At 42.0% G+C, this 27,338-nt stretch overlaps 1 protein-coding gene across 4 annotated transcripts in view; it reads left to right on the top strand.

Moving 5' to 3' along the window:
* Positions 1 to 366: 366 nt before the first annotated feature.
* VMA21 (vacuolar ATPase assembly factor VMA21) overlaps positions 367 to 27,338 on the top strand; it is a 73,984-nt gene continuing 47,012 nt past the window's right edge. For 2 of the 4 annotated variants that reach the window (XM_081222296.1, XM_081222295.1), the window contains exon 1: positions 582 to 745. In XM_081222296.1, the coding sequence (XP_081078422.1) occupies positions 693 to 745 (53 nt within the window). In that variant the 5' untranslated portion in view covers positions 582 to 692. Of the gene's footprint in view, positions 486 to 581; positions 746 to 6,590; positions 6,701 to 7,601; positions 8,787 to 27,338 lie in introns of those variants that run through there. The other 2 variants (XM_081222298.1, XM_081222297.1) reach the window with 2 other exon arrangements.

The raw sequence follows: 27,338 nt of genomic DNA, 5'->3' as shown, positions 1-27,338 counted from the left end.
GGGATCACCAGCGTCTGGCCTGGAACAGTCTCTCTCAGCAAGGGCTCTTTCAGCTCTGACATTCCCTAGCTTTACGGACTCGGTGAGTGTTAAACTAACTCCTCCCGGCTTCCCACGGCTGGACTTTCACTGGGGGCAATAATTAATGAGGCATTTACTCAAGGACTGGGGAATAATGTGCACTACTTTTTTGTGTTGTTGTCGTCGGAAACTGCTTGGTTGCCTAGCACCCCAGTCTTCTGCCTGGTCTTCCTTCCCCGCAGATCATCTGTTCCAGCTGCCTCACAACCACAGCTCCTCAACCAAGGCCGGAACGGGGACGAGAAGTGCTCGCGCGCGCTCAGGGGCCGGCCGCAGCACCGCCCTCCCCGGAGGACCATGCTGCGAGGCAAGTCCCGGCTCAACGTGCTGTGGCTGGGGCACTCGCCCGGCCTGCTCCTGGAGCGCAGGCCTCTCTTGGCGCGCACGCCCCGCAGCCCCGGCCGGTAAGTCACGTGAACGCTTGCGCCCGCGCCTGTGCCCGCGCCCGCGCCTGCGCCTGGCGTCAACACAGCGCGCCGCGCCTGCGCCCCGCAGCCCAGCGCCCGGCACTTCCGGCGCGGTCTGCTTCGACCGGTCTCCCGCGGAGCCGAGTAGGCGCGGACGCCAAGCCCAGGCCGCCTCTGAGCGCCTGCTGCGGGCGTGGTGACGCCATGGAGCGTTTTGATAAAGCGGCTCTGAATGCGCTGCAGCCGTGTGACTTCAGGTAGTCCGGAGCAGGGTCGGGGTCGGGCGGGGGCCTCGAGCAAGAGGCGGACCGGCCCTGGCCAGGAGCGGGGCGGGAGGGAAGGCCCGGGCCGACCAGGCTGACCTGAGGTGGGTGGGCGTGAGGTCTGGACCCTCGAGGCCGGAGCTGCGGGCTAGAGAGAGGGGAAGTGGGTTGGGACCTGCAGCGTCTGCACGCCCGGCCCCTACCCTTCGTTCGGGAGCAAGGGGCCCGGGGTCTTGGGGATAGGTTGGGGGGCTTTCAGCTGCTGTTTCTGGCCTAGCACCACTTCTCGCTGTTGTCTATATTGCGATCTTGCTGTCTGCAGTCTTTTTCCCCACTGCAGGGTGAGCTCCCTGAGAACAGGAGCCTGGCCTTCTCCGTCTTCGTGTCCCCCACAGGGCCTGCATCGTCAGGGCTTAATAAATGTTTGCTGTACGCATGAACGAATGGAAGGGAGAAAGGGCTCTCCCTGATTTGAGTCTGCTTCACTTGGAGAGTCAGTAGGATGGAGGCTGGTGGCCGAGTAGAGGGAACCTGAGGAGAGAGCGGGTGGTTCTTGATACCTCAGGAGGCAAGAGGATGGGGAGGGGTTTAGCCGCCATTCAGTGTGTGCCAAGCTCAGCTTAGGTGCTTTGTTACATACATTATCAGAATTAAGAAAGTGCTTAGTTTCCTGATTTTTAAAAACGATGAAGTTGACTCAGAATAAGTGACTTGCCCAAGATCACACGGTTAGGTCACACATTAAATAAGTGTTGAAAGCTGGCAGTTGTCCAAGCCCACTGACTCCAAAGCCCGTGATTTTTGGAGCCCCGTGATCTTTTTCACTCTCACAATGGCAATGTAGGTGGTTTTTTTTTTTTTTATTGTTTAGTAGTGACGCTACCAACAGGTATTTTTATTAAGTACACTTAGAATACAGTATAGCCCTCCTAGACTGATTCTAGTGTTTCCTAATGGAATTTGCAGTGAAATCTACTTGCAGTGGAAGTCTTGCTTGCCATAAAAGGGAACACGGTAAGCTCTATCTGCTTAGTGTTTGCTGCAGAAGTTTATATGAAGTGGGTAAACTCTAGATGGTTTTAAGAGTGGGGACACAGTAAGGTTCATCCTGAATTATTTGTTTTGTGTGAGGCCAGTTCTAATTCTGAATGTTTTCATTCTTCATTTCTAACAAGTCTCAGTAACACCCGATCAGAGAGACATAGGAGAAATCAGTTGAATGACATCAGTAGCTTTGTTTTAGAATAAATCACCGGTTATACCCAAGCTAGCAAGGAGAAAATGTCCTATAAACACTAGAGGAAGTTTGAAAACTAGTTTTCAGAAGTTTGTATGCTTAACTTTGTACTTAGTCCTATATTTGTGAGACTGAAAGTCAAATTTTTGGAGCTTAAGGTAAAGAGAGGTGAGAAGGAGTTGGAGATAAGCTACAAATTGTTAAGATATGCTATGTGTAGAGTGCGTGGGGCTAGAAATTAACATGCAGAAAAGATTCTGTTCGTGTGGTGGGATCATAAGTGATTTTGTGTGCTATAAAACATTTTTATGGTATTATATCATCTTTTCAATAGTACACTTTTCTCAAAGCCAGGCCAGATAATAGATATTCAAGAGATGATCTAAAGAAGAGGAGAACCGGTTAACCTTCCCTTTCTCTAGATTCTCAAGCTTTGTTTCTTTATCAGGTTAGATGATCTGAATTTTGCACACCAAAAACACATACTTTATTTTATTTATTTATTTTTAAAAGTATTTATTTATTTTTCACACACACACACACACACACAGTATTTTATTTTTACAAGAGATAAATAAACTGATACCAAGCATTGTAAATGGATGACCACAACAAAAGCAACAATGATTGCAATTACCAAACACGAAACACACTCATACTATGTCATAATATTGACATTCAGTCCAGGAATCCTCCACTGTAACAGCTCCTTTACTTTGCAGTGAAAATTGATTTGTATATTTTTTGCCTCTGAGTCCTTGTGGGATTTTTTTTTATTCAAACAGAAAGTCACAAAAATTATAATCATCCTCATCAGTTAACTCAGTCCCATATAATTAATTTTTTTCATCTTGATCTTTTGTTAGCACTTTTATGAATTCATCAGTTTTCCATTAGAGTTCTGAAAATGCGTATTCATTCAGTTCAGCAGTATAGTCAGTTACCAGAAACCTGTACTTGTCAGTCTTTTCCATGAATTCCTTGAAGATGAAACCCTTTTATAGGAACATCTTTGCAAAAGCATCAGAGTACACCCAGAACTGTCTGTAATGACAAAAGACTTAAAAATGACCACGGTTAAAGATTTGATGAAAGTTCATAATAATGCAATTGACAAGGAAATTTAGTTACCTCTGAGATATACATTTTAAAGTAATAACTAGAATTATGACTTACAACATTATACAAGAACATACAAGATTTTTAGAAATTTCATGTAATGTCTGAAACATTTATATTAACATATTTCCATACAAATAACCCAAAGAAAGTTTAGTATTAGTTGTTTTTTTGGTTTTTTTTATACTGCAGGCTCTTATTAGTCATCAGTTTTATACACGTCAGTGTATTTATGTCAATCCCAATCGCCCAATTCAGCACACCACCATCACTACCCCACCGTGGTTTTCCCCCCTTGGTGTCCATATGAAAAACACATACTTTTAACTCCCCGAAGAAACACCATGAAGGTCAAGTTTTTTGTTGGGGTCCACAAAAGAATTGGCCAAATACAGACTTTATGTATGTATTATTTTTTATACAATTTTTAAAGGGTTACACTCCATACATAGTTATTACAAAATATTGGCTACATTCCCCGTGTTATACAATACATCCTTGTAGCCTATCTACACAATAGTTTGTACCTCCCACTCCCCTTCCCCTGTATTGCGCCTCCCACCCTCCCCACTGGTAAGCACTAGTTTGTTCTGTATATCTGTGAATCTGCTTCTTTTTTGTTATTTTCACTAGTGTGTTGTAGTTTTTAGAGTCCACGTATAAGTGATATGATACAGTCTCTGACTTATTTCACTTAGCATAATGCCTTCCAAGTCCATTCACGTTGCTGCAAATGGCAAAATTTCGTTCTTTATGGCTGAATAGTGTTCCATTATACGTATGTATTGATATGTTTGTGTCTGTGTGTATACATATATATATATCGTATCTCCTTTGTCCGTTCATCTGTTGATGGATACTTAGGTTGCTTCTGTATCTTGGTAATTGTAAATAATGCTGCTGCGAACATTGGGGTGCATGTATCTTTTCAAATTGGTGTTTTTGTTTTCTTTGGATATGACTTTTTGTATTTTTTATATAGAACTCCTGCAGACACTCATATTATTCATAAGGATTACATAATAAATTTTTCTAAAATTTTTCTGTTAGGAAGCAGTGTAAGGGAGCTTATGTATGTTAGATGAGAATGTATAGCTCAGTGATCACCAAAGTGGTATGTATTAAAAGATGATTCATTGAAGTATGGAAAGAAAACAGTAGAATTTCTACATAAATTAAAAAATATTTAACCTTATCCTTTTTAGTGTCTGTTTTTGCATGTGTTTTACATTTTAAAGAATGCATGAGTAATATGTGTATAGATAATTTATTTTAAAAAGCATTATGCCTGTATGGGGGTGTGTGCTCAAAACTTTTATTTAATGATGGATTGCACAGTCAAAAAAGTTTGTAGACCACTGGTATAAACGTGAAATATTCCCTTCCTTTGTGGCCTGCCAGAAGCCTCTCCTGTAATGGTATACACAGTTATAAAAACTCCTTTGCCTGGATTGTCTAGGGGTACAGAGGAATGTGCAGGACTGTCTAGGACACAGGCTATCATGTTAAGTGCTGTAACAACAGGCATGAACTAAGTGTGGTTGGATCCCAGAGTGATGAATCGTTCCAGCTGGCATAATCAGGAAAGGTGCCTAGAAGAGAGGTTATGCTGGGGGGACCTTGAAGGCTGGGCTGTATTCTTCCTAGAGATACAGATAAAAACTGAACCTCTTGCTGAGTATTACCAGAAAGAATTAAGTTCAAGGGTTGACTCTGAGCATAAAGTTAGATGTGTGTTAAGGTTGTAGGGGAGCAACACTTGCCACCCCGAAATGTCTCTTTGGTATGCAGATTCTTTCAGACTGAAAACAGTCAAGGCCCAAAAGACTCAGGAAGAAACTTCGACCTTCCCCTTAATTGCCTAAAAAAATTTAGATAGAGGGCCTGCTCCTGGAAGAGAGCTATCACCAGAGATACCTGCAAAGAATATGGGCCAGGTGTGGGGGAAATGGGGTATAGAGACTGGTGTCCACTTTGTGTCCCATAGACTCTGCATGGCCTAGCAAACACTTGTTTACCAAACATTTGCTTTGCCATCTTCATGTGAATTGCCTTCTTCCCCTTTGAAATCCCCAACCCCTACCCACAACATCCTCTTTTGTCTTTAGCTGAAGATGGTATTTAAGGCAAGGGTTTCGGCCATTTTGGCGAGTTACTCAGTTCTCCTGGGTCTCTTCCACGTATACATGTTACTCAACTTTGTTTGATTTTTCTCCTGTTAATATGTCTCACGTCAATTTAATTCTTAGAACAGCTGGAAGAACCCAAGAGGGTAGAGGAAAATTTCTTCCTCCCTGACAAGGTAGTGTGAGGATGGTTAGATTTAAGAAAAAAAGACTTCATCTAAAGGTTAAAAGCTGTAGGGTCTACTGCTTTTAAACGTAATGTATGAGGTGGTATGTATGAGGTATGTGTGTGTCCAGGGTTGCTGGAAGCTTACTACAGCTTCACTGTCAGTAGTGTTGCTCATTTGTGACAGTGCATTAGGACAAATGCTGACGTATATCTACTTATCACTAAAACAACATTAAGGAATATTTGAAAGTGGGGAAATAACTTTATTACTGTGTATTAATCTGGAGTCCTTTTTCATGTGCACACATTTTTAACATTATTGGAATAGTATACATCAGGGGTTGGCAAAGTTTTTCTGGAAATGGCCAGATAGTAAATATTTTAGGTTTTGAGGGCCATGTGGTCTGGCACCACCACTAAGCTCTGCCTCTTTAGCTCCATGAAGTCTTAGGTGATGCATAGACAAGCGGGTGTGGCTATAATCTTTACATTGCTAATGTTTTAAGTAACAGTTTATCTGACTTGTTTTTCTTTAAGCATATAATTTTAAAAGCTTAATTGCATTCTTCAGAATCATTTTATTCTGGAACAAAACTTTTCCCATTGCAATATTTCCATTGATTTTAAAATAGTCTGGAAGAGTAGAATTCACTGAACAAAAAGTTTTGATATCAAACTTTTAATGCATCCATGTGTGAAGGCCATCTAAGTTGTACTCTAGCTACTTAATTACAGAGAAATTTGAGTAAGTTTCCTTCAGCTGCATTCAGATTGTTCTAGGCTCCTATTTCTTTGGAGATTCTCAAACTTTGTCTGTACTGTATTCAGCTATAGCCACTGATAGGATGCTTTGTGAAGGGACGTGCATTAGTTGTTTACAGTGTATCTTCTCCCTTGCTACCTCCGTTGTGAATTCTGCAAATCGTGTACATTTGCATAGCACTTGGGAGATTACAAACCACTTTTTTGCACTTTATACTTCCTTTCACACTGGATCTGCTGCTGGATTTCTAGGATCTTCTAATTTTGAGTCCCTGGCACTGCCCCTTCTTCCTCTCGCCACTGCTTTCAAGGCAGGGGCAGTGTTCCCAGCATCTTTTCTGTGGGTATTTATAGCATTTATGGACACAAGAATAGTTGGAAATGGCTGTGCAGGCTCTGATTTTCTCTTTGTTTACTTTATTCCAGAAATGAACGTTCATTAGCATCCACTCTGAAGACACTCCTGTTCTTCACAGCTTTAATGATCACTGTACCTATTGGGTTATATTTCACGACTAAATCTTATGTTTTTGAAGGTAATCGTAGACCATAAAACAAGACATTTCCCCCTTAACTGTATTTGAGATTCTGTGCTTTTATGACTTCTTTATATCTTTAAACTGGGTATTCTTAATTTTGCTTCTGTTTTGCTTTTCAAAAATCATGTTGCATGAAATGAACTTTTTCATCACTTGGTTATTTCAGTTTGACATCATATTTGCTTATGGTTTTCTGTGGAATAGCTTGCAGATCCTTTCTTTTAACAGCCCTTTGAGAGCAAGAGTTGCCTGACATGGGAGGAGGAATTTGGGGGAAGGTACCTTTGGTGGAAGACATTGGAAGGAAGAGAAAATAAAGCTCCCTTTTTTTTTTTTTTTTAAAGAAGATGTTGGGGGTAGGAGTTTATTAATTAATTTATTTATTTTTGCTGTGTTGGGTCTTCGTTTCTGTGCAAGGGCTTTCTCTAATTGTGGCAAGTGGGGGCCACTTTTCATCACGGTGCACGGGCCTCTCACTATCGCGGCCTCTCTTGCTGCGGAGCACAGGCTCCAGACGCGCAGGCTCAGTAGTTGTGGCTCACGGGCCTAGTTGCTCCGCGGCATGTGGGATCTTCCCAGACCAGGGCTCGAACCCGAGTCCCTTGCGTTAGCGGGCAGATTCTCAACCGCTGCGCCACCAGGGAAGCCCATAAAGCTCCCTTTTTTAATGTCAGAGTCCTTAGATGAAGTGATCAGTTGTGGTTTTCATGCAAAATAATGTTCTTCTTGTGTAGAAGGTATTCAAATCTTTAAGTGAATACTTGATTTATCACCATGCAAATCATTCCTTTTTAATTGTCTGACTAGTTAAATATATAGCTAATAAAAATTAGTATGCTTTGTTTTTTGTATTTTGATACATTTTGGAATAAAATGGAAACTTTTTTTCTCTCGCTAGGCGCCTTTGGGATGTCCAATAGGGACAGCTGTTTTTATGCTGCTATTGTTGCAGTGGTCGCCGTCCACGTGGTGCTCGCCCTCTTTGTTTATGTGGCCTGGAATGAAGGCTCAAGGCAGTGGCGTGAAGGCAAACAGGATTAAAGTGAACATCACCTTTTGATAGCATTAAATTGATTTTTTTAAAATGGTAAATGCGTCTGGGGTATTGATGATTTTAATAAAGTTGAACATGTTAAAATCAATCTTATGGAATCACGTTTGACTAGTGTAAATTTTGATCCTTCTAAAACAATGGTTTGTATCATCAGTTTTAACTGTATGAGCCTCTCATTTGCAAATGAGAATTTGGAAAAGTTAAATTGGTTACAGATAAGTATGTGAAATTAGTTACACATTATTCTGGGAAGAATTTGATTATCTTACAACAAAACAATATTTTATAGCATTTTCTCTTTTGGTTGGCTTTGAGTTTTACTCCTCTGGATATATTCATATGTACATAGTGGAGCAAATCTAAACTTTATTTTTCGCTGGAACACTTTTCCTAACTATCATGAAAATAACAGGTCATTGGATTTTGGGTTGTAAATGCGTATTGGAAATTGCTTAAATTGTGGACACTGGAATTAATCTGAATGTCACTGAGAAATTTTGCATAAAGTGTAATCCCTCGTCAATAGAAATCTTTCATTACATTATTTCGTGGGGAAACTAGGCTGAATCACACCCATTCATGTAAAAGGACTGGGTTTATTGAAGAATGCAGACAGCAAAGCAAAGAGAGCTACCTGCCTAGGCACCCAGCCTACTCCCTAAAGGCCCCTTGCAGGCCAGCCTCCTGCTTTCAGACAAACCCTGTAACGATCTGATTTGCTCTGGTCATTCAACAATGAACTTATGCTTTAATTACAAGGTTGTGTAAACTCCCTTTAAATTTGTGTTTCCTACTTCTTAATAATGTATATGAATGAATTTACATTTAAATGTGTTCATTTTTGCATACTTAGGGAGTGTAAACAATCCTGAAAATAGATTATTTTTATCATCCAAGAAGTATTCTTGGAATTTCTAGTCTAGTCTTTTAAATCAGTGCCGTTATATCCCAGATACATCAATAGATAATAGACGGGGCGGGGGAGAGGCATGGACATGTATACACTGCCAGGCGTGGGGTGGATGGATGGTGGGGGGATCGGCTCCGTGCTTTGTGGCCGCCTGGAGGGGTGGGATGGGGAGGGTGGGAGGGAGGGAGACGCAGGAGGGAGGGGATGTGGGAACAGATGTATATGTATGACTGATTCACTTTGTTGTAAAGCAGAGACTAATAAAGAAAAAAGTCTTTAATATAACTAGAAAAAAAATAGATAATGTATCTAAGTTAGATAATCCTTGAGGTCCTTTCTGATAGAAAAAGGCCCTGTGGTTTTACTTTCGTATCCTTGGTCTGTGTTCTTTCTAGCCACTTGGTACTACTTGTGTGCAATCTAAAAACACACCCCAAAAAAGTGCATATTAAAACAGGAAAATTTAAATTCCCTGTAATGTTGCCACCTGGAGATAACCAGTATTTTGGTTTACATCCTGTGTGCATTTCTTAATGCTAGTTTGTTACACACCAGAAGTTTGGTTTAAGTTCAGATTCTGCCAATTTTACCTGGCGGCTATTTGCATTTTTTCAGATGAGTGATTATTGGCCGTTTTCTTAAAAAGCACATTCTACCTTTACTCTTTTTTAAAAAAATAGTAATAGCTTTCATTTATTGAGTCTTTTTTTAACATCTTTATTGGAGTATAATTGCTTTACAATGGTGTGTTAGTTTCTGCTTTACAACAAAGTGAATCAGTTATACATGTACATATGTTCCCATATCTCTTCCCTCTTGCGTCTCCCTCCCTCCCACCCTCCCTATCCCACCCCTCCAGGTGGTCACAAAGCACCGAGCTGATCTCCCTGTGCTATGTGGCTGCTTCCTACTAGCTAGCTATTTTTTTTAATAAATTTATTTATTTATTTTTGGGTGTGTTGGGTCTTTGTTTCTGTGCGAGGGCTTTCTCTAGTTGTGCCGAGCGGGGGCTACTCTTCATCGCGGTGCGTGAGCCTCTCACTGTTGTGGCCTCTCCTGTTGCGGAGCACAGGCTCCAGATGTGCAGGCTCAGTAGTTGTGACTCACGGGTCTACTTGCTCCGCGCCATGTGGGATCTTCCCAGACCAGGGCTCGAACCCATGTCCCCTGCATTGGCAGGCAGATTCTCAACCACTGCGCCACCAGGGAAGCCCCTAGCTATCTGTTTTACATTTGGTAGTGTATATATGTCCATGCCACTGTCACTTTGTCACAGCTTACCCTTCCCCCTCCCCATATCCTCAAGTCCATTCTCCAGTAGGTTACTCTTTTAACCAGATATCTCATTGTACAAATTTCCTGTCATTGATAATCCCTAATACAATGGCCCTTGCTGTGAGTGTTTGCCATCACTGATTTTGTTTGTTCACCCCTACTTTTGATGTTGTGGAACTGGACTAAAGGAGTAGAGAGGTAGTTAGGCATAAAAGCAAAGAAGGCATTTGTGTTTATTTAATTGTTGGGAAGAAATAAAAGATTATTGTAGGACTATTTTTTATTCTTGCTTATAGTTAAATGTTATCTACAGTTTAAACGTCTTAAGTAGTTATTCTAAATGTAAAATGTTTTCTTAAAGAGACTGCAGTTTTGGTATAAAGTTCTACAAATTTAATATGAAACTGTAGGATACTCCAGATTGAGTCTAGTGTACTGTATGGTAGATTTCTAGATGGTCCCCTCTTTAGATGCCTTGTTGTACTAAAATTTGTCCACCTAATTTCTTTTTTTATAATGTCAAGGTTTTTCTTGTACTTCTGGGATCTTATGCTATTTGTAAAACGTTAATGTCCAGTGTTGGATTGTTTTGTTTGATTTCAGACATTTGCTGAGTAGATAACATGGGTGTGTTTCTGCAAGTATTTAAACCGGGGATTCATGCAAAAGCAGATGTAATTTCCTCTTGGAAAAGGTACCCAGCATTTGAAAGTTAGAATCGGATGCTAAGGTTGAGGTTTGGGGTTATTACAGTATAGACTTGTTTTCACACCAGTTAATATTTTCTTAGGGTTTTAACTGTTAACTGAGTAGTTTGCTGCTGTTGAAATAACATGGTATTTGACAAATAGATTTATTTTTCAAGATGTCTCAGTGATTTCCTCTTGTACAATGTATATACTTCAGGATGTATAAAAAGGAAAGCTACAATTGAGCCCTTATATAAATGTTATAAGGTAGAAATATGTTCACTCTTGTTTGAAAAGTGATTGTAAGAATAACCTCAATTAGGGAGTGTAACTTGAAGTGTCAGTACAGGCTACTGATTTAACACATGACCTTCTTCACCTCACCTCCCATTTTGTCCCCAGAATATAATCTTTATTCTCATTGTGCTAAAAAATGAAAAGTCTGCTGTAGAATGCATCTGATGTCATTAGCTCTTCAAGTGGATACCATTTTACATGTGACAGCAGAATTCAGTTTTGAATTGCTGAAGAAATTTAAACCCTCCATAAAAAAGAAAAAAAAAACCCAACCTGCGTTTCATGGGAATCTAACAGAAATATACTTTAAGATTATTTTTATCATAAAAATCTCATCAGCTTTGCCCAAAAAGCAACTGCTTGACTTGTTTGGTGTTTATTTTCTGTTTTCATATAAATTTTGTATGTACAGCTAGAGGACCCAAGGAGACCAGTAAAAACAGTTAAACAGATAGGGTGTACCCAAGGAAAGATGAAAGCTGAAGGTACGAGACAAAGAATTTATATCCTGTTTTAAATGCATCTAGTGTACATTTCTTGTCTCCAGACAAGTTCATGTTTATTGTTTTATTTATGCTCAAGTGAAGTTGTACATTGTTGGTAGGCCATTTTATAAATGGTTTGCCTATGGTACAAGTTGATTCATGCAGCCTCTGCTCTTCCATTTAAGATAGTGTTTGCAAGAGCTGGCCTGAAGCAGCACACTCACAACTTGACAAGATTTCTCTTTCCTTTTTGTAGGGGGAAGGGTCACCTGAGAAAATAAATTATTTTCAGGGACTGTGGGAACCTAACGATAAATATTACGTGTAACCTGTGAACAGATTAAGCCTTTATATATTCATTAAAGTACTCTGGAATTCCTCAACTTACCATCACTCCTGGCCACACTTTCCTCGCCTGTTTTGTTGCTACGTGTGCTTGAAAGTAATATCTGCGTTCCTTTGAAGATGTTCTATAGGTCATACTTGTCAGTTACAGACTAGTCTTCCTTTTTCTCAAGTTCAGTGAAATCTCACTGAACAGTAATAATAGCAATAGCTAACATCTGCACAGCACCTTACAGTTTGCAGAAAACGTTCACATTTTCTCGTTTTTTTTGCATAGTGAACCTGTTAGGAGATTTCTTTTGACCTTGATGCTAAAAGTGTTAGAATCTTTGAAGTTGCTAGAGTCACTGAATATGCTTGTAGTCTTGAATAGCGCCCTGACAAGGGGCAGATTTTAGATGCGCTACCTTGAAAGCTGCGTGTAATTATCAAAATGGGGGGCTTGAGTTCTTTGCCCACTTGAATCAGATTTACTTTTGCGAGTGATGTTTTTCTAACTGTTATCTGGATGGCTTTTGTATTCATTATATTCTAACCTGTAACTTGTATAAATTTACCATCTGTTGTCATTAAAAAAGTGTTCGTAATTACACTTTGATGTCTCCTGATTAAATTAATAGTTAAGTTTATTAACCTCTTCATTTTTTTTTACATTTGTTTGCCTCTCTGTTTATACTGTATAGAATATGAATAGTGCTGTCAAGGGTAAGCTTTTATGCAGTAAGTGCAGGCCAGAGATGCTCAAATGGGTGGGGGCTGTGAGGGATGCTGAGACAGGAAGGGCTGTGCTGGGCCCGTTAGAATTGGTGTAGGTAGCAGTGGGGAAAAGAACGCAGTTCCTTGCCTTGTACCTTAAAAAAAATCATTTGGGGGCGAATGGGCTTCAAATACCACTGAAGGAGTGAGGGTGGGAAATACCTGTGGCTAATTAGACAGGGATAGTCAGTTCCTGGCAATGTCCAGCATACCGCTCCCTCATGCCAGTGCCCTGTTTCCTCTGTCCTCTAGGCCACTTGTGGATTGTACAGTTGACCCTTGAACAACAGGGGTTTGAACTGCATGGGTCCACTTATTCACAGATTTTCTCAGTAGTGAATACTACAGTGCTACACAATCTGGTCAGTTGAAGCTGCAGATGGGGAACCGCAGATGGGGAGTGTGGAGTTAGAGGATCTCCCACTGTGGGGAGGGTCAGTGTCCCTAATCCCCGCTGGTTCAAGGGTCAGCTGTACTCATTCCAGCTCCTTGCTGCACTTTGGAGGGTTCCAGCTAGTTCTCATTAATAAATAATATCCACTCCCCAAAAAAAGATTTGAGGCATCTTAGTAACAAAATGTACAGGTTACATACGATTGTATTTATATACAAAAGTACAGATCGTGAAATGTCCAGGGAACTCAGGAGACAGGTAATGACAATGCAGAAACCACTGGAGTCACCTTGTGGGATTTAGTGCCCAGAAGTAACCCAAACCTGAGTCAGAACCTTGGGGCGGTGGGGCCTGGAAATACATATTTATAACAGGGTGTGCTCTGATGCAGCCGGTTTGAGAACCACTGCTAGAGATGGAGAATTATACATGGATATTTTTAATGCTGGACTTGAAGATGTTTGTATAAAGCAGGCCTGAAATGGCAGGCACTTTATTAGGCAAAGGTAGAGTCCTGTGTAATGCTATATTGAAGGTTTAGTTTAAAATCAGAATTTACGGGCTCCTTGACCATCCATATTGACTTTGCTTCACTATTAATGAATTATGTTAACTGAAAACTGTAGTACAGGAAACAGCCCACTTGGAGACAGCTTAGGTGTGCCAAGAAATGGCCACTGCTGCTCCTCTGATGCCTTCATCTTATTTGGAATCCTCACCACTGTGGTCTTCGGAGAGAGGCAAAACCTAACCCAGGAGTTCAAGTGAATTTGGTCTGAACAGTAAAGGAAGTAGTGGAGAAAACCAGAAGGGTTTCCTAGGCATATCTACTCCATTAATCGTATGACTCCCCTGCCCTGAAATATTTTTCCTCGCATTGCTGACATCTTTCCACTTCATTTCACGCACACCCTGCTGTTTTGCCCATTAAAGATGCATTTAGGTTAATCCTCTTAGAAAATACAGGATTTGGGTGGAGAGCAGCTCACATCCTGGCGACTCACGTGATGCGTCCCTTCAAAGGAGCATCCGGCTACCCTGAGGGAATGCATGCTAGAGATGAAAGTCCCTGTATCTTTCTGCTTCTCACCATCTTCCCTGCTACTGCCTGGGTCTGGACCAGCTTCACTCCTCTAACTAGTCATTTCTCCACAAAGCAGCTAGAAGGTTTCTTCCTTTAAAAAATCTTCGATCTAGGGCTTCCCTGGTGGTGCAGTGGTTGAGAGTCCGCCTGCCGATGCAGGGGACACGGGTTCGTGCCCCAGTCCGGGAAGATCCCACATGCCACGGAGCGGCTGGGCCCGTGAGCCATGGCTGCTGAGCCTGCGCGTCCGGAGCCTGTGCTCCACAACGGGAGAGGCCACAACAGTGAGAGGCCCGCGTACACAGCCTACAAGCAAGGCCCCCTCCCTTTGTTTCATTCGCTCCCCCTTGCTCAGCATTGGGCAGCCTGCTTTCCCTTCCCCAGATCTCCCATGACCACTCCCACCACACAGCTTTGCATGGGCTCTTCCCTCTCCCTTAGATCTTCCCTCTCCCCTGGCTCCTTCTCACCCTTCAGGTCTCAACTCTCAAGTCACCTCCCCGGAGAGGCCTCCTAATCGAAAGTCGCAAGTCCCACATCACTCTCATAACACAGAACATTGATTGAAATGATCTTATTTGTTTATTATCTGCCTTCCTCCATGAAAGCATAAGCTCCAGAGAGTAGGCACTGGCTTATTCACCACTGAATCCCCAGGGCCTAGCACTAGTTTTTATAAGGATGTTCTTGGTTAACTGCAAGTAACAGAAAATGCTGTTCAAACGATGCAAAAGGCCAGAGTTGGGGTTAGTCCATTCGCACAGTTAATTAGGGTGCCTGCTCCATCTCTCTGCGATTCTCCCTGCATGTCCTTCTCAGTGTGTTGGTAACATCCTCAGGCTTCCTTCCCTCACGAGGACAAAATGACTGCAGCCATTCCTGGGCTTCATCAGCACACCACAGACAGTCATCCAACCACCGAACAACCCCCCTGGGCTTTTTACTCTGGAGTAACTCAGTTTATGTGCCCACCGGTGAAACAATCACTTTGGCCACGCAGTGCCAAGCATTGGTGGGTTTATGCCTGGACAAGTGCCCAGTCCCAAGCCAATCACTTGGGGGTTATACTGGTTAACTCAGGCCACTCAGTGCCCACCCCTGGGGGAGGGGTTAGATGCTGGTAAGGCTCCCAGCAATGTTTGCTGCAGGGCTCAACTGATTTGTTAACTGGATGAGGCAATGTGCAGTATATACACGTATATGTACAATAGATTCGGATATGGCTGAGGGCGTGCATATGGATATGGCTGTGGATATGGACATACACATAGATATGAATGGAGGTGTGAGAGGCATGCACTTGGGGGTCAGGACAGGGCAGGGCCTGGGGCGGGACCGTCTTCCGGAGGACTTTACAGCTGCATGAGGGCTTGGCCCTAGTAGGTGGCAAGATACCAATACAGTCCCACTACGAAATTTGGTCAGCTCTGCCTCGGGAAGAAGCCTGAAACAGTTGGAGGGTCATCAAATTCTTTCTCCCCTCGGTATCTGTGGCTCTGTTCCCAGGGTCTGCACTCTGCTCTGAAGCCCTAAAACACACCCTCTTTCTCAATCACTCCCCACTCCCACCCTTCAGCACTGCATCTGTGTTTCTTCGGAAACACAGGTACACATAGGGGGCATGCTTTATGCCTGCAAACGAGCAAAGTGTGTGGGTGTGCTGGATGTGCTCTTCATGGCTGTAGCACCAGGATTTTCCTGTTCAACGAATTCTCATGGAAGGTAGCAATTGCAATTGTTCAGCTGGGATCCTGCTGAAGACATGTCCCAAAGACAACAGTGGCGAGAGGCGGCCAGACATCCTGGTCTAGGAATACTCTCCAGTGCTCTACTATGTGATTCTGCAATTATCGGTAACATCATCAAGTTCAGCTCTGGCCAGTTAACATGCACAAAAGCAGAAAGAATGAGAGTAGAAACAGAATCTGATTTTCTCAGCTATGTGCAAACTATACAAATATGTATTTTAAAGAAAAACGTATGTGGCATAGCCAGACTTTGTTATTTTAAAAAGACTCACAATAGAAAATGAAAATGTTTTGGGGCTGTGAAAAATGAAGTCTGTTCACATTTCTATATTCCATTTCTTTCCGAAAAATATTGGATGCAGGACAGATTGAGAGCACTGTGCCTTTTTTCCTAGTATTTCTGCTGCTCTTAGCTAGAGACACAGTTCTCATCCTCCACTCTTTGCTCACTCTTCCATCCCAGCCCACCTTGAACCAACTAGAATTTAAGATTAATAAAGTTGAGTGATCAAGAAAATAAATTTAAAAAAATAGGTGAGTGGGAAAGGAATAGAAAGCTCGGTAAAATGGAATGAGCAAGAGAAGTTAAATGAGTTCTTCTGACTGACTTGGCAAAAAGGGCTGGTGGGTAAGGCCCCCTGTGGAAGGCAGGATTGTAAGATACCCCCAAGAACCCCATTCCCTATATACATGCTTGTACAGTCCCTTCCCCTTGAATATGGATGAAACCTGTGAATATGATGGGAGAGGAGCTCCCTTGATTTGATAACTGTATTAGTTTGCTCAGGCTACCATAACAAGGCACCACAGACTGGGCAGCTTAAACAATTGGAAATGTATCTTTTCAAAGTTCTGGAAGCTAGAAGGCAGAGATCCAGCTGTTAAGAGGGTTGGTTCCTTCTGAGATCTCTCTCCTTGACTTATAGATGGCTGTCTTCACATGGTCTTCCCTCGGTGGGTGTCTGTGTCCCGGTCTCTTCTTAACAAGGACACCAGCCATATTGGATTAGAGCCTGTCCTATTGACCTCATTTTAGCTTAATTATCTCTTTAAAAACCCTATCTCCAAATCCAGTCACATTCTGAGGTACTGGGGGTTAAGACTTCAACATTCGAATTTTGGGGGAACACATTTCAGCCCGTAACAATTATGCTGTATCTGTGGTGGGCAGAATAATGACTCCCCCAAAATGTTCACGTGTTAATCCCTGGAACCTGTGAGTATGTTACCAGACCTGGCAATGGGGAGTTAAAGGTAAAGATGAAATGAAGGTTGCTATTTAGCTGACCTTAAGAGGGGGAGAGTATCGTGGATTGTCTGGGTGGGCCCAACGTTATCACACAGGCACCCCAAAGATATATTCACTTACTAATTCCTAGAATCTGTGAATGGCAAAAGAGTGGATCTTACCTTGTATGAGGAAAGATGTGATTAAATTTAGGATCTTGAGAGGGGGAGTTTATCTGGATTATCCTGGTGGGATAATCTTTGCTAATCCCTGATAACCTAAATGCAATCTCATGTATCCTTATAAGAGGGAGGCAGAGGGAGTTTAAAACAGACCCACACAAGGGAGAAAGCCATGTGAAGACAGAGGCAGAGACTGGAGTGATGTGGCCGCAAGCCAAGGAAGTCTGCAGCCACCAGAAGCTGGAAGAGGCTTCTCAAAACACCAGCCTCCCAGTGGCGAGCTTAAGAGAGTTCAAGGGGAGCTGCACTCTTTCCTTTTCAACGGGCCTGACTCCCACCCCCAGTGTCTGCTTGGGTGAGCTCTAGTGTTCCGTGCATTTCCACGCAGGCAGAAACCACAGCAACCAATTTTGCTCACACTCTGCCCAGTGCCCTGCCCTGTGCCTGACACAGAGTAGTTGTCCAGTGCGTATGTTGGGTGAATGAATGTCATTCCATATTATGTGCCTTGTAAGAATTCTTTCCAGTGAGTTTGACATTTATATATGCTTCCCATTTCCTTGAGTCCCTGAGGCAGCTGGATCTGCCATGGAGGGGGAGTCCTGGGGGCAGGTGCAGCCCTGTGAAGAATTAGGCCTCATATCTGCCCTCAACACAGTGTTTGCTACAGAATGCACATTATTCATATTTGATATCGTTTGAACACATGGTTCTTCGTATGTCAGAGATAGATGTAGTTTTCATTCTAGAAGGTGTGTGTTCTTTCTGTTAGCACAGTGGGTTTAAAAATTAAACTTCCTGAATCCTGATCACACGTTAAAATGTATTTAATTGTTTTAACAAAATAAGCATTGGTATGTTGAATCTTTAATTATTTTCATTATGAATATGCCATGTGGTTGTTGATGCTTAAAGAGATCTTCTCTCTGTACTAAATATCAACTTCTTTGGGGTAAAGTCATGATCTTTCATGTTCCAAAGAATGTTTAGTGAATTTTCTGAGAATCCATCTGACTGTCCCTTGTAAACTGGCCCAATGGTACACTCGGTATAAGCAATGAACCCACACCCAAAGTCCGTAGTTTACATTAGGGTTCACTCTTGGTGTTGTACCTTCTATCATTTTGGACAAACGTATAATGACGAGGATCCACTATTATCATACAGAATAGTTTCACTGCTTTAAAACCGCCCCTGTACTCTACCTATTCATCCTTCCTCCCTCTGCCCCCCCCCCGACCCCAACCCCTGGCAACTACTGGTCTTTTAACTATCTGCATAGTTTTGCCTTTTCCAGAATGTTATATTGTTGGAATGATACATTATATAGCCTTTTCAAATTGGCTTCTTTCACTTAGCAATATGCATTGAAGAGTACTGCATGTCTTTTCATGGCTTGAAAACTCATTTTTTTAATGCTAAATAATATTCCATTATCTGGATGGACCACAGTTTGTACATTCACCCATTGAAGGACATCTTGGTTGCTTCCAAGTTTCGCCAATTACGAATAAGGCTGCTATAAACCTGTGTGCATGTTTTGTGTGGAGTTCAGTTTTCAGCGCCTTTGGGTAAATACAAAGGTGTGTGATTGCTGGATTGTATGGTAAGAGTATGTTTAGTTTTGTAAGAAACTGTCTTCCAGAGTGGATGTACCATTTTGCACTTCCACCAGCAATGAATGAGAATTCCTGTTCCTCCACTGCCTCCCTAGCATTTGGTGTTGTCCGTGTTTTAGATTTTGGCCCTTCTAATAAGTGTGCAGTGGTATCTCGTTGTTGTTTTAGTTTGCAGTTCCCTAATGACATACGATATTGAGCTTTCCATGTGTTTGTTTTCTGCTTGTATATATCTTCTTTAGTGAGGTGTTAACACACATCTTTATAACAAATGCTTTAATAAAGATAAATAACCTGACAAACTTTTCAAACCCTTTTTTTTAAAGTCATCTTGTTCATTTCGCTGTTGCTTCACATTACCAGTAGTAAGAAATGGTTTGTAAAATCTAAAGTCTACTAACTAAATATATACAGCTGACTCTTGAACAACATGAGGGTTAACCCATGGACCATGCAGTAATGTAATATCCACTATTGAAGAATATTTGTGTGTAAGTGGACCTGTGCAGTTCAAACGTGCGTCGTTCAAGGGTCAACTGTGTAAATTAAGAATGCCCGATTTGGGGAGGGGTGCATTGGTCAAGGAGACAGAAGATCTGAGTTCTGGTTCCATCTTGCCACCAAATGTTTCAATTTAGGCAAGTCACTTCCCTTTCTGAATCTCAGTGTCTTCTATAAAGTAAGGGTGATGTCTAAGATTCAACTACGGCTTTCTTCTTCTTTTGTATTTTAAGTCAGTCACTATAATGGCCCCTGTCAATATAGAGACATCTGAGCCCCTTGATTGCCTCATGGTAAATTTTATATTATCATCTTGAAATTTTTCCATATTTCTGTTCTGTGCTGAAGTGAAGAGCTTTGAATGAGGCTGAAACCTAGCAACCAGCTCTTCTGAAATACCTCATTGAATGCGTTGTACATAGAGTGTATCAGGGGAGAGTATATACAGCAAAAATGGTAACCACACTTCAGCATTAATTTCATTTGGTGACTCACCCACTTTGTCATCCAAAGATGGCATTGATCTAAATTGTGACCTTTTCTTCTACTTCATATCATTAGAATAATGCCAGTAAAAGGGCAGTGACTCACCACTGGAGCAGATTCTTCTAGAGAAAATTAGCAGAGCTTTGTCCTGGAAATCTTGGTCAAAGGGTCTTTTATTAACTTCACCAGGTGAGAAAGCCCATCCTTTGCCCAGCTGGTTAAGGGCCTCTTGTATAATATGTCCTGTGGATTCAATCTAGCCCAACCATATTATTTTGTTGATGCTCTCCCCTTCTGTCTGTAATTTAGGCTTTGAATGCACGAAATAATTTTTCACCAAATCAGTTGTTAATTGTCATTGCCTCTGTAATTTGAAGGGGCTTAGGGGGCTTGTTTTGCACTCTGGACTAGTTTTCATACATAGTTTGTGGATGCAGAGCCCTTTATGCATGTATGTTAATTGTGTGTCTGCACTTGTAGAATTGGATACTCGATGGCAAAAGTGTTGAAATTATTGTCTTCCACTTACGAAGGGAGCACATCAGGAGTTTGGGTATTAAAAGTAAGGCCTTGTCATTAGACACAGTTTGCTTATTACTTCAACATACCCTGGTCTTATTCAATTATATGTCAAGGCAATATTTAATAAGTATAATAATTATCATTTGCACTTAATTTAATCCACACTTCTCTAGCCTACCAAATTCTGGAAGGCATTGGGCGTAGCTGCTTATATTCATCTTGTAAAATACTAACAGAGAATTGTGCGTACTTGAAAATTTGATAAATACCTCACACAACTGGAAGCAACCATCTCACGATCGATCATCCAGTCTCACTCTTCATGTGCATTTGAGGCCCAGAAAGGGGAAGTAGCTTGCTGAAGGTCACACAGCAAGCCATGGAAAAGCTGAGGCAACACTTTAATTCTCCAGCTCCCAGGCCAGCCCCTTGGTTTCTCAGTAGCCCCTCTGAATCGGAGCCCCTGGGGATAATGTTGAGTGTTCAGGAGAGTGTTAAATGATATTCTGTGCCATCTGCTTGAGAAGTCTATAGTATATTTAGAAGCATTGCTTTTCCAAGTGGTCCCAGCATATAAGGTCTGGAATTCAAAGAGGGTAAATTAAGATATTTTAAAAAGTCCTTTCTATGGTGCCTCTTGGTCTCTAGTAAGCAAGATGCTTTTAGATTCATGATGTGCTTGTAAGTCAGTAAGATTGACTTCCACAAGAGACACAAGAAATTTAGTGTCATAACTTCACGGAACACCATGTATAGACTTCTGCTTTGGCATAAGGTACTAAGAAAATCTTTTCCTCAAAGTAGTGGAAATAAAATCACTAATGTGTAATCATTGGAACAGATCCTTCTGGTGAATAAGGGGCCGATTTTCACCTTTTGGAGGCTATATTAACTCTTTTATCCCTGGGTTAGGTTACTAGTTAGTCTCTGGTCATCCTTTTTGTAAATTCACTTCCTAGTAGATATGGATTTTCTTCTTCCTAAAAATTTACATACTTTCACAAGAAGCCTGCCTGAGCTGAAAGTAGATAACTGAGTCGATTGTTTATGTTTCCAAATCGTTTTAAATGAATTTTAAGAAAACTTAGGGCAATTCAGTAATTGGTTGAATCATCAAGCAAAGTGAAGCTTCAAAGGCTATAAATAGCAGTATTTACTGGTTTCAAATATCCATGGGGGAGAGTCAGTTAGATTGCATTCTGTCATACACATCCTAGTCTGTGTAATTCTTGAATTCATTTTTCTGGGGGCTAATGCCATAGAGATCAGACTTTTTATTCATTCATTCAGATATTAATTCATCAAATATATTTAGTGAGTAACCTCCATTTGCCAGATCAGAGGTGAGGTCCAGAGAGGCATGAAAGACATGGTTCCTGAATGCAAGTAGCTCCCAGATTGGAGAGGGGAAGTGGCAAGGAAGTAGGGATACTCCATGTTTAGAGGTGCTGGGAGGAGGGCATGTCAGGGACAGTGCAGAGCAGGAGGTGGTGTATCAGGGTGGGAAAGGGGAAGAGGGTGTGGGGTTTGGGGAGGTGGCAGGCTCAGGACACAGAGGGCCTTGTGAGCGCCATGCTTGCCCAAAGGAAAAGCATGTGCCAAGGCCCAGGGGTGGAAGGGAGTTCAATATGGCTGGAACAGAGCTGCAGATCTTCAAGGACAGAGAGTAGGGGCAGAAGCACAGGTCTAAGGGTCATGAGATTGGGCAACAGGGAACCAGCGAAAGGTTTTTTAGCAGGAGAAGGACATGATCAAACCCATGCTGTTAGAAAGCTCCCTTACCAACAGTGGGGAGAAGTGTCGGGATACTTTGCTAGTTTCCATTATTTTGCTGATACAACTCTGCTGCAGTGAACACCCCCATATAAGTCTCCTTGAGTGCAAGGAAAATCATAGACTAATGACCAACTTCCCCCCAAGCTGGGGAACTGCTGGATGAATTGTGACTTATTCATAGAATGGCAAAAGTGAAGGAACCAACTCCACATGTATCAACATGGCTAATATTGAGGGGGAGAAGGGAAGTTGAAAATAGGCTACGTAGAGTGCAATACCACTTATGTGAAGTTTAAAAACACACAATAAGGCATATTGTTTGTGGATAAGCAAGTGCATAGGGTGAATAGAAGAGCACACACCTACCTCAGCTATTGGGTGCCTCTGTAGTGGGAGGGGAAGGGAGCAGGGTTTGGCCTTCTGCTGTTTGGTAAGGCTTTATTTATTTGAAAAAAGTATATGTCAATCCCAATTTCCCAATTTACTCCTCCCCCCCTTCCCTCTTGGCAACCATAAGTTTGTTTTCTATGTCTGTGACTCTATACGTCTTGTAAATAAGTTCATTTATACCATTTTTTAGATTCCACATATAAGCGATATCATATGATATTTGTCATATACACACTACTATATATAAAATAGATAACTAGTAAGGACCTGCTATATAGCACAGGGAACTCTACTCAATACTCTGTAATGACCTATATGGGAAAAGAATCTAAAAAACGTGTGGATATATGTATATGTATAACTGATTCACTTTGCTGTACAGCAGAAACTAACACAACATTGTAAATCAACTATACTCCAATAAAATTTTTGTTAAAGTTAGATAATAACAAAAAATTATAAAAATAAATAAATAAAAATAAAAAGTAAAATGTTAACATCAGTGAAATCTGGATAATGGGGACACAGGTGTCTGTTGTATTATTTTCTGTGCTTGAAATATTTCAAAATTCAAATTTATAGTAGAACAAAGAAAAGAAAAATACTATTGTATCAACTATTGTACTCTTGGCTGCAAGTAAGAGAATAAGAAAGAGACCTAAGAATAGATTTTTAATTATCCCATTAAGCATTGACAAACTACAGCCTGCTGTGGGCCAAATCTGGCCTGCCCTTTTTTTTTTTTTTTAAACATCTAATGATATCATCACTTTTAAAAAAAATTAATTAATTAATTTTTGGCTGCATTGGGTCTTCAATGCTGCGTGCGGGCTTTCTCTAGTTGTGGCGAGCGGGGGCTACTCTTTGTTGCGGTGCGGGGGTTTCTCATTGCGGTGGCTTCTCTTGTTGCAGAGCACGGGCTCTAGGCACGCAGGCTTCAGTAGTTGTGGCATGCGGGGTCAGTAGTTGTGGCTCACAGGCTTAGTTGCTCTGCGGCATGTGGGATCTTCCCGGACCAGGGCTCGAACCTGTGTCCCCTGCATTCGCAGACAGATACTTTTTTTTTTGCGGTATGCGGGCCTCTCACTGTTGTGGCCTCTCCCGTTGCGGAGCACAGGCTCTGGACGCGCAGGCTCAGCGGCCATGGCTCACGGGCCCGGCCGCTCCGGGGCATGTGGGATCTTCCTGGACTGGGGCACGAACCCGCGTCCCCTGCATCGGCAGGCGGACTCTCAACCACTGCGCCACCAGGGAAGCCCAGCAGACAGATTCTTAACAACTGCACCACCAGGGAAGTCCCTGCTCTTGTTTTTATATGACCCATGAGCTGAGAATAGTTTTTACTTTTTTAAGTGGTTGAAAAAATTCAAAAGAAGAATTTCTGGGTTTGTGAAAATTGTAAGAAGTTCCAACTTCAATGTCTATTAATAAAGTTTTATTGGCACACAGCCATGCCCATTCGTTTACGTGTTGGTTATGGCTGCTCTTGCATACCAAGGGCAGAGCTGAGTTGAGACAGAGATAGACTGCAAAGCCTAAACTATCTACTGTCTGGCCCTTTAAGAGTTTGCTGACCCCTGCCTTTTAATGAAATGGTCCAAACATCACGTATCACATGACAATGTCCAAAGGTTGAGGTGGGTTGGTTGGGAGGGGTGGTGGTATTGCCTCATGTGTCTCTCACTTTTTTAACAGGGAGGATATTCTTTCCCAGAAACTTTCTAGCAGATTCCACCTTAAATCCCACTGGTCAGAAGTGGGTCACATGGCTATCCTGGGGCTGAGGGAAGAAGTAGTCAGATCTTCTGAGTGTAGAGAAGGCTTTAGTTAGGAGGGGGGAAGGGATAGAGCAGCAAACAGACAACAGTACCTGCTCCAAGTATAAAGTTAAAAATGAAAAGATTGGATTAGAAGGGGCAAGAGAGGATGTGGGGAGACCACTTAGGAGGCCAGTGGCCAGTGCCATCGTCCAGGAGAGAAATGATAAAATGATGGGGCCTTGGACCCAGGGACCTTTCACAGAATGAAGGTGGTTGGATTCTGGATATATTTTGAAGGACAAGCCAATGGACTGGATCTTGGGGGAAATAATTGAATTAAGCAGGACCCCCAGGTTTCTGGCTGGGACAACTGGGTGTCATTCCAGGAGATGCGGCAGATGCAGTTTTGATGTAGAGGTCAGGAGCAAGTCTCAATGTCTTGTTTTATTGTCATATCTTCAATGTCATATTTTGTCATATTCATGACATATTCAATGTCATAATGTCATATTTTCAAGTAATAGAGGTGAGAAAATAAAGCAGAGGCAGTGTTTTTGCTTAAAAGAGCTATAACTCAGAGTGATATTTTTCTACTTGGAAGAAATAGAGCTGTTACCAAAACAGGTTCATTTTGCCCAGACACGCAGCAAGCCAAAACGCTGACACCGAGGTTTGCAGCGAAGACAGGGTTTATTCGCAAGGAAGCCAAGCGAGGAGATGGGAGAGCAAGTCTCAGATCCACCTCCCTGAAGGCAAGGGGCTTGGGGTATTTTTGGGATGCAGAATAAAGAAGCAGGGTGGTCTGACGCATGGGGAGCAAGGGGAAAGGTGATTGGAAAAAAGTGTGGAAATTGTCCTTCTGGGCAGATGTAACTAAGCTCCAGGCCTCTGCATGTTCAAAAATGGAGGCACTTACTAGGGTCTAAGGGTAGAATTTTCAGCCCTCTGACGACAAAAGGTCCCAGCTGGAGGGTCAGTGGTCCTGCCCAGTCTTAACCTGCTCAGCTCCAACTAGACACAGTTGACTCCAAGTTCCTGGAAAACAACTTGAGCAAACATTTTATTGTTTAGGCTACCTGCCAGTTGGAGGACCTGCGAATCCACTTTGTTTTTTTCCTCTTTTAATATTACATGAAAACTTTGTTATTTTACACTTTAAAATATCTTCCTATTATTTTAATATTCCCACACCAAAAAAGCAGACAGTAATTGCGTTGTTCACTTATTTTTAGACAATTTCACGTGTTTTGAATCATCTCTAAAAGCTTATTTCCACAGCACATAACAAAATTAATTAAATTGCTTTTTGAAGCAAGGCTGCTTTGTTTCCCACTGAAACGATGACTCATGAGGTCCGACTGAGTCTCATTTATATTCCTCCTCCAGCAAGTAATTTAAATGTGAGCTATATAGAAAGGAAAAGAAAGAACAAGGAAAACAAACACACAAACAAAGAAAACTTTCCCTTGCTTACCTCTTTGACAAGTTTTCCTGCTAACAGTATTGATAACCAGCATCTCCGTGTCCTGGGTTGTGTAAATGGGTCAGGGAAGGTAGATTTTGGCCCAATATGAGGAGACATTTTCTGATCCACTGAGATGCCCAGTGTTGGTACCCTTTGGCTTGGGTGCCAGTGAGCTTCTTGAAACATGGATGTAATCATGGCTGCTTGGTGGCGGTGGTGGTGGGGTGGGTATAGGGTTTTTTAGTTAACAGTGCATGGACGTGGCATATTGAAAGAATAGGAGGGAGCCCAGCCAATCTGAACCGTGGGAGACGAGGGCAAGGTAAGTCTGGGTAGGAAGGTGTGGCAGGATGATGGGGTATCTTGAGTTGAAACAATATCCTGAAGAAGAAAATGCTTGTTTTGACAATCACTTTTTATTTTATTTAGAAACTTTTCAGCATTTGGAAACATAGCACCTAGCACACAACAGACATGTAATGAATGTTTGTTGAATGCCCCCCAACAGGGATTAGGGAGGAGGAATGACAGAATGAATGAGCTAGCGCTTAATAGAGTATGGTGGATGACAGAGCAGTGGGAGGGATACTGGATGCTTTTATGTGGACTTTTGAAGGCTGGCTTTGAACTTAGGGGAACTTGGAGCCTGCATTCTATATGAACATTGTGGCTTCGCTACAAGCCTGTGTTCTTTCAGTGACGGGCCAAGTGGGCATTTAACCTGGTGCTTCTTCTGGTGGCAGTGGGCATCAGGAGACTGTCCAACCTTCTACTTAGAGACTATTTTTCCTTGATTTTCAGAAATACAAGGGTGGGTAGCACCCAGGAAATGAGACTTGATGGAGATGATTTGGGCCCACGTTTATTTTTTTCCATTTTTAAGAGGCATGTCTCATGGACAAGCAATAACATTAGGGAAAGCGTATCACAAGTTTCAGGGGACACTTTTGGCTAATTCCCATAATCACTGTGTGCCTTAATGCCCTCATGGGTGAGCGGAGACAAGGCCGGCCTGTTGTTCCCCTGTAGGTTGTTCTGCATGCTGCAGGGGGTGGGGTGGTGAATTCAATGTGCACTTATTGAGAGTATTCCTCCTATTTGCTGATTAATGGTGCTTATTTTGAAACTGATTTTGGAAAATGTACCCAAACAAAATGAAAATCCACTCCTGTGGCTAGCATGGTCCACTCTGTGAACTCACAAATGTCACTCAAAGGCTACATTCTGCAGAAAACAACTGCAATTTAAAAATATGAGCCTCTAATAGAACCACCTTGGAGTCTGCACCTATTTCATTACCCTTCCAGCCACAGCACAATGACCTCCTGAGCTGTTTGCTAACAACATTAATTAACTGCAGGCCTGGGGACAGACAGACACATCCAAGTCAGAATGCTTTACCAGGCTGACACTCAGATGGTGAGCAGAAACCTTGCTATTATCATTTCCAATGGTCACTGCTCAAGCGAGCTCTAAAAGAAGCCTAACATTTTCTGTATCTACAGAAAACATTTTTTCCCAAGTGAGTGAACCTCACTGCCACCTCGGACCAAGTCAGGTTCCATAACTGCCACCGAATATTAGGAATTAGCTACAAAAGTTTCAGAAAGACTTTGTTATTTTTCAAAGTCCAACATTTTTTTTACCAAGTACCTATGAACAGTAAATA

This window comes from Mesoplodon bidens (genome assembly GCF_964165515.1).
Source record: "Mesoplodon bidens genome assembly, chromosome: X".
NCBI classification, from domain to species: domain Eukaryota; kingdom Metazoa; phylum Chordata; class Mammalia; order Artiodactyla; family Ziphiidae; genus Mesoplodon; species Mesoplodon bidens.
Note: the sequence above shows the minus strand (reverse complement) of the source record. Positions and strands in the feature narration are given on the sequence as shown.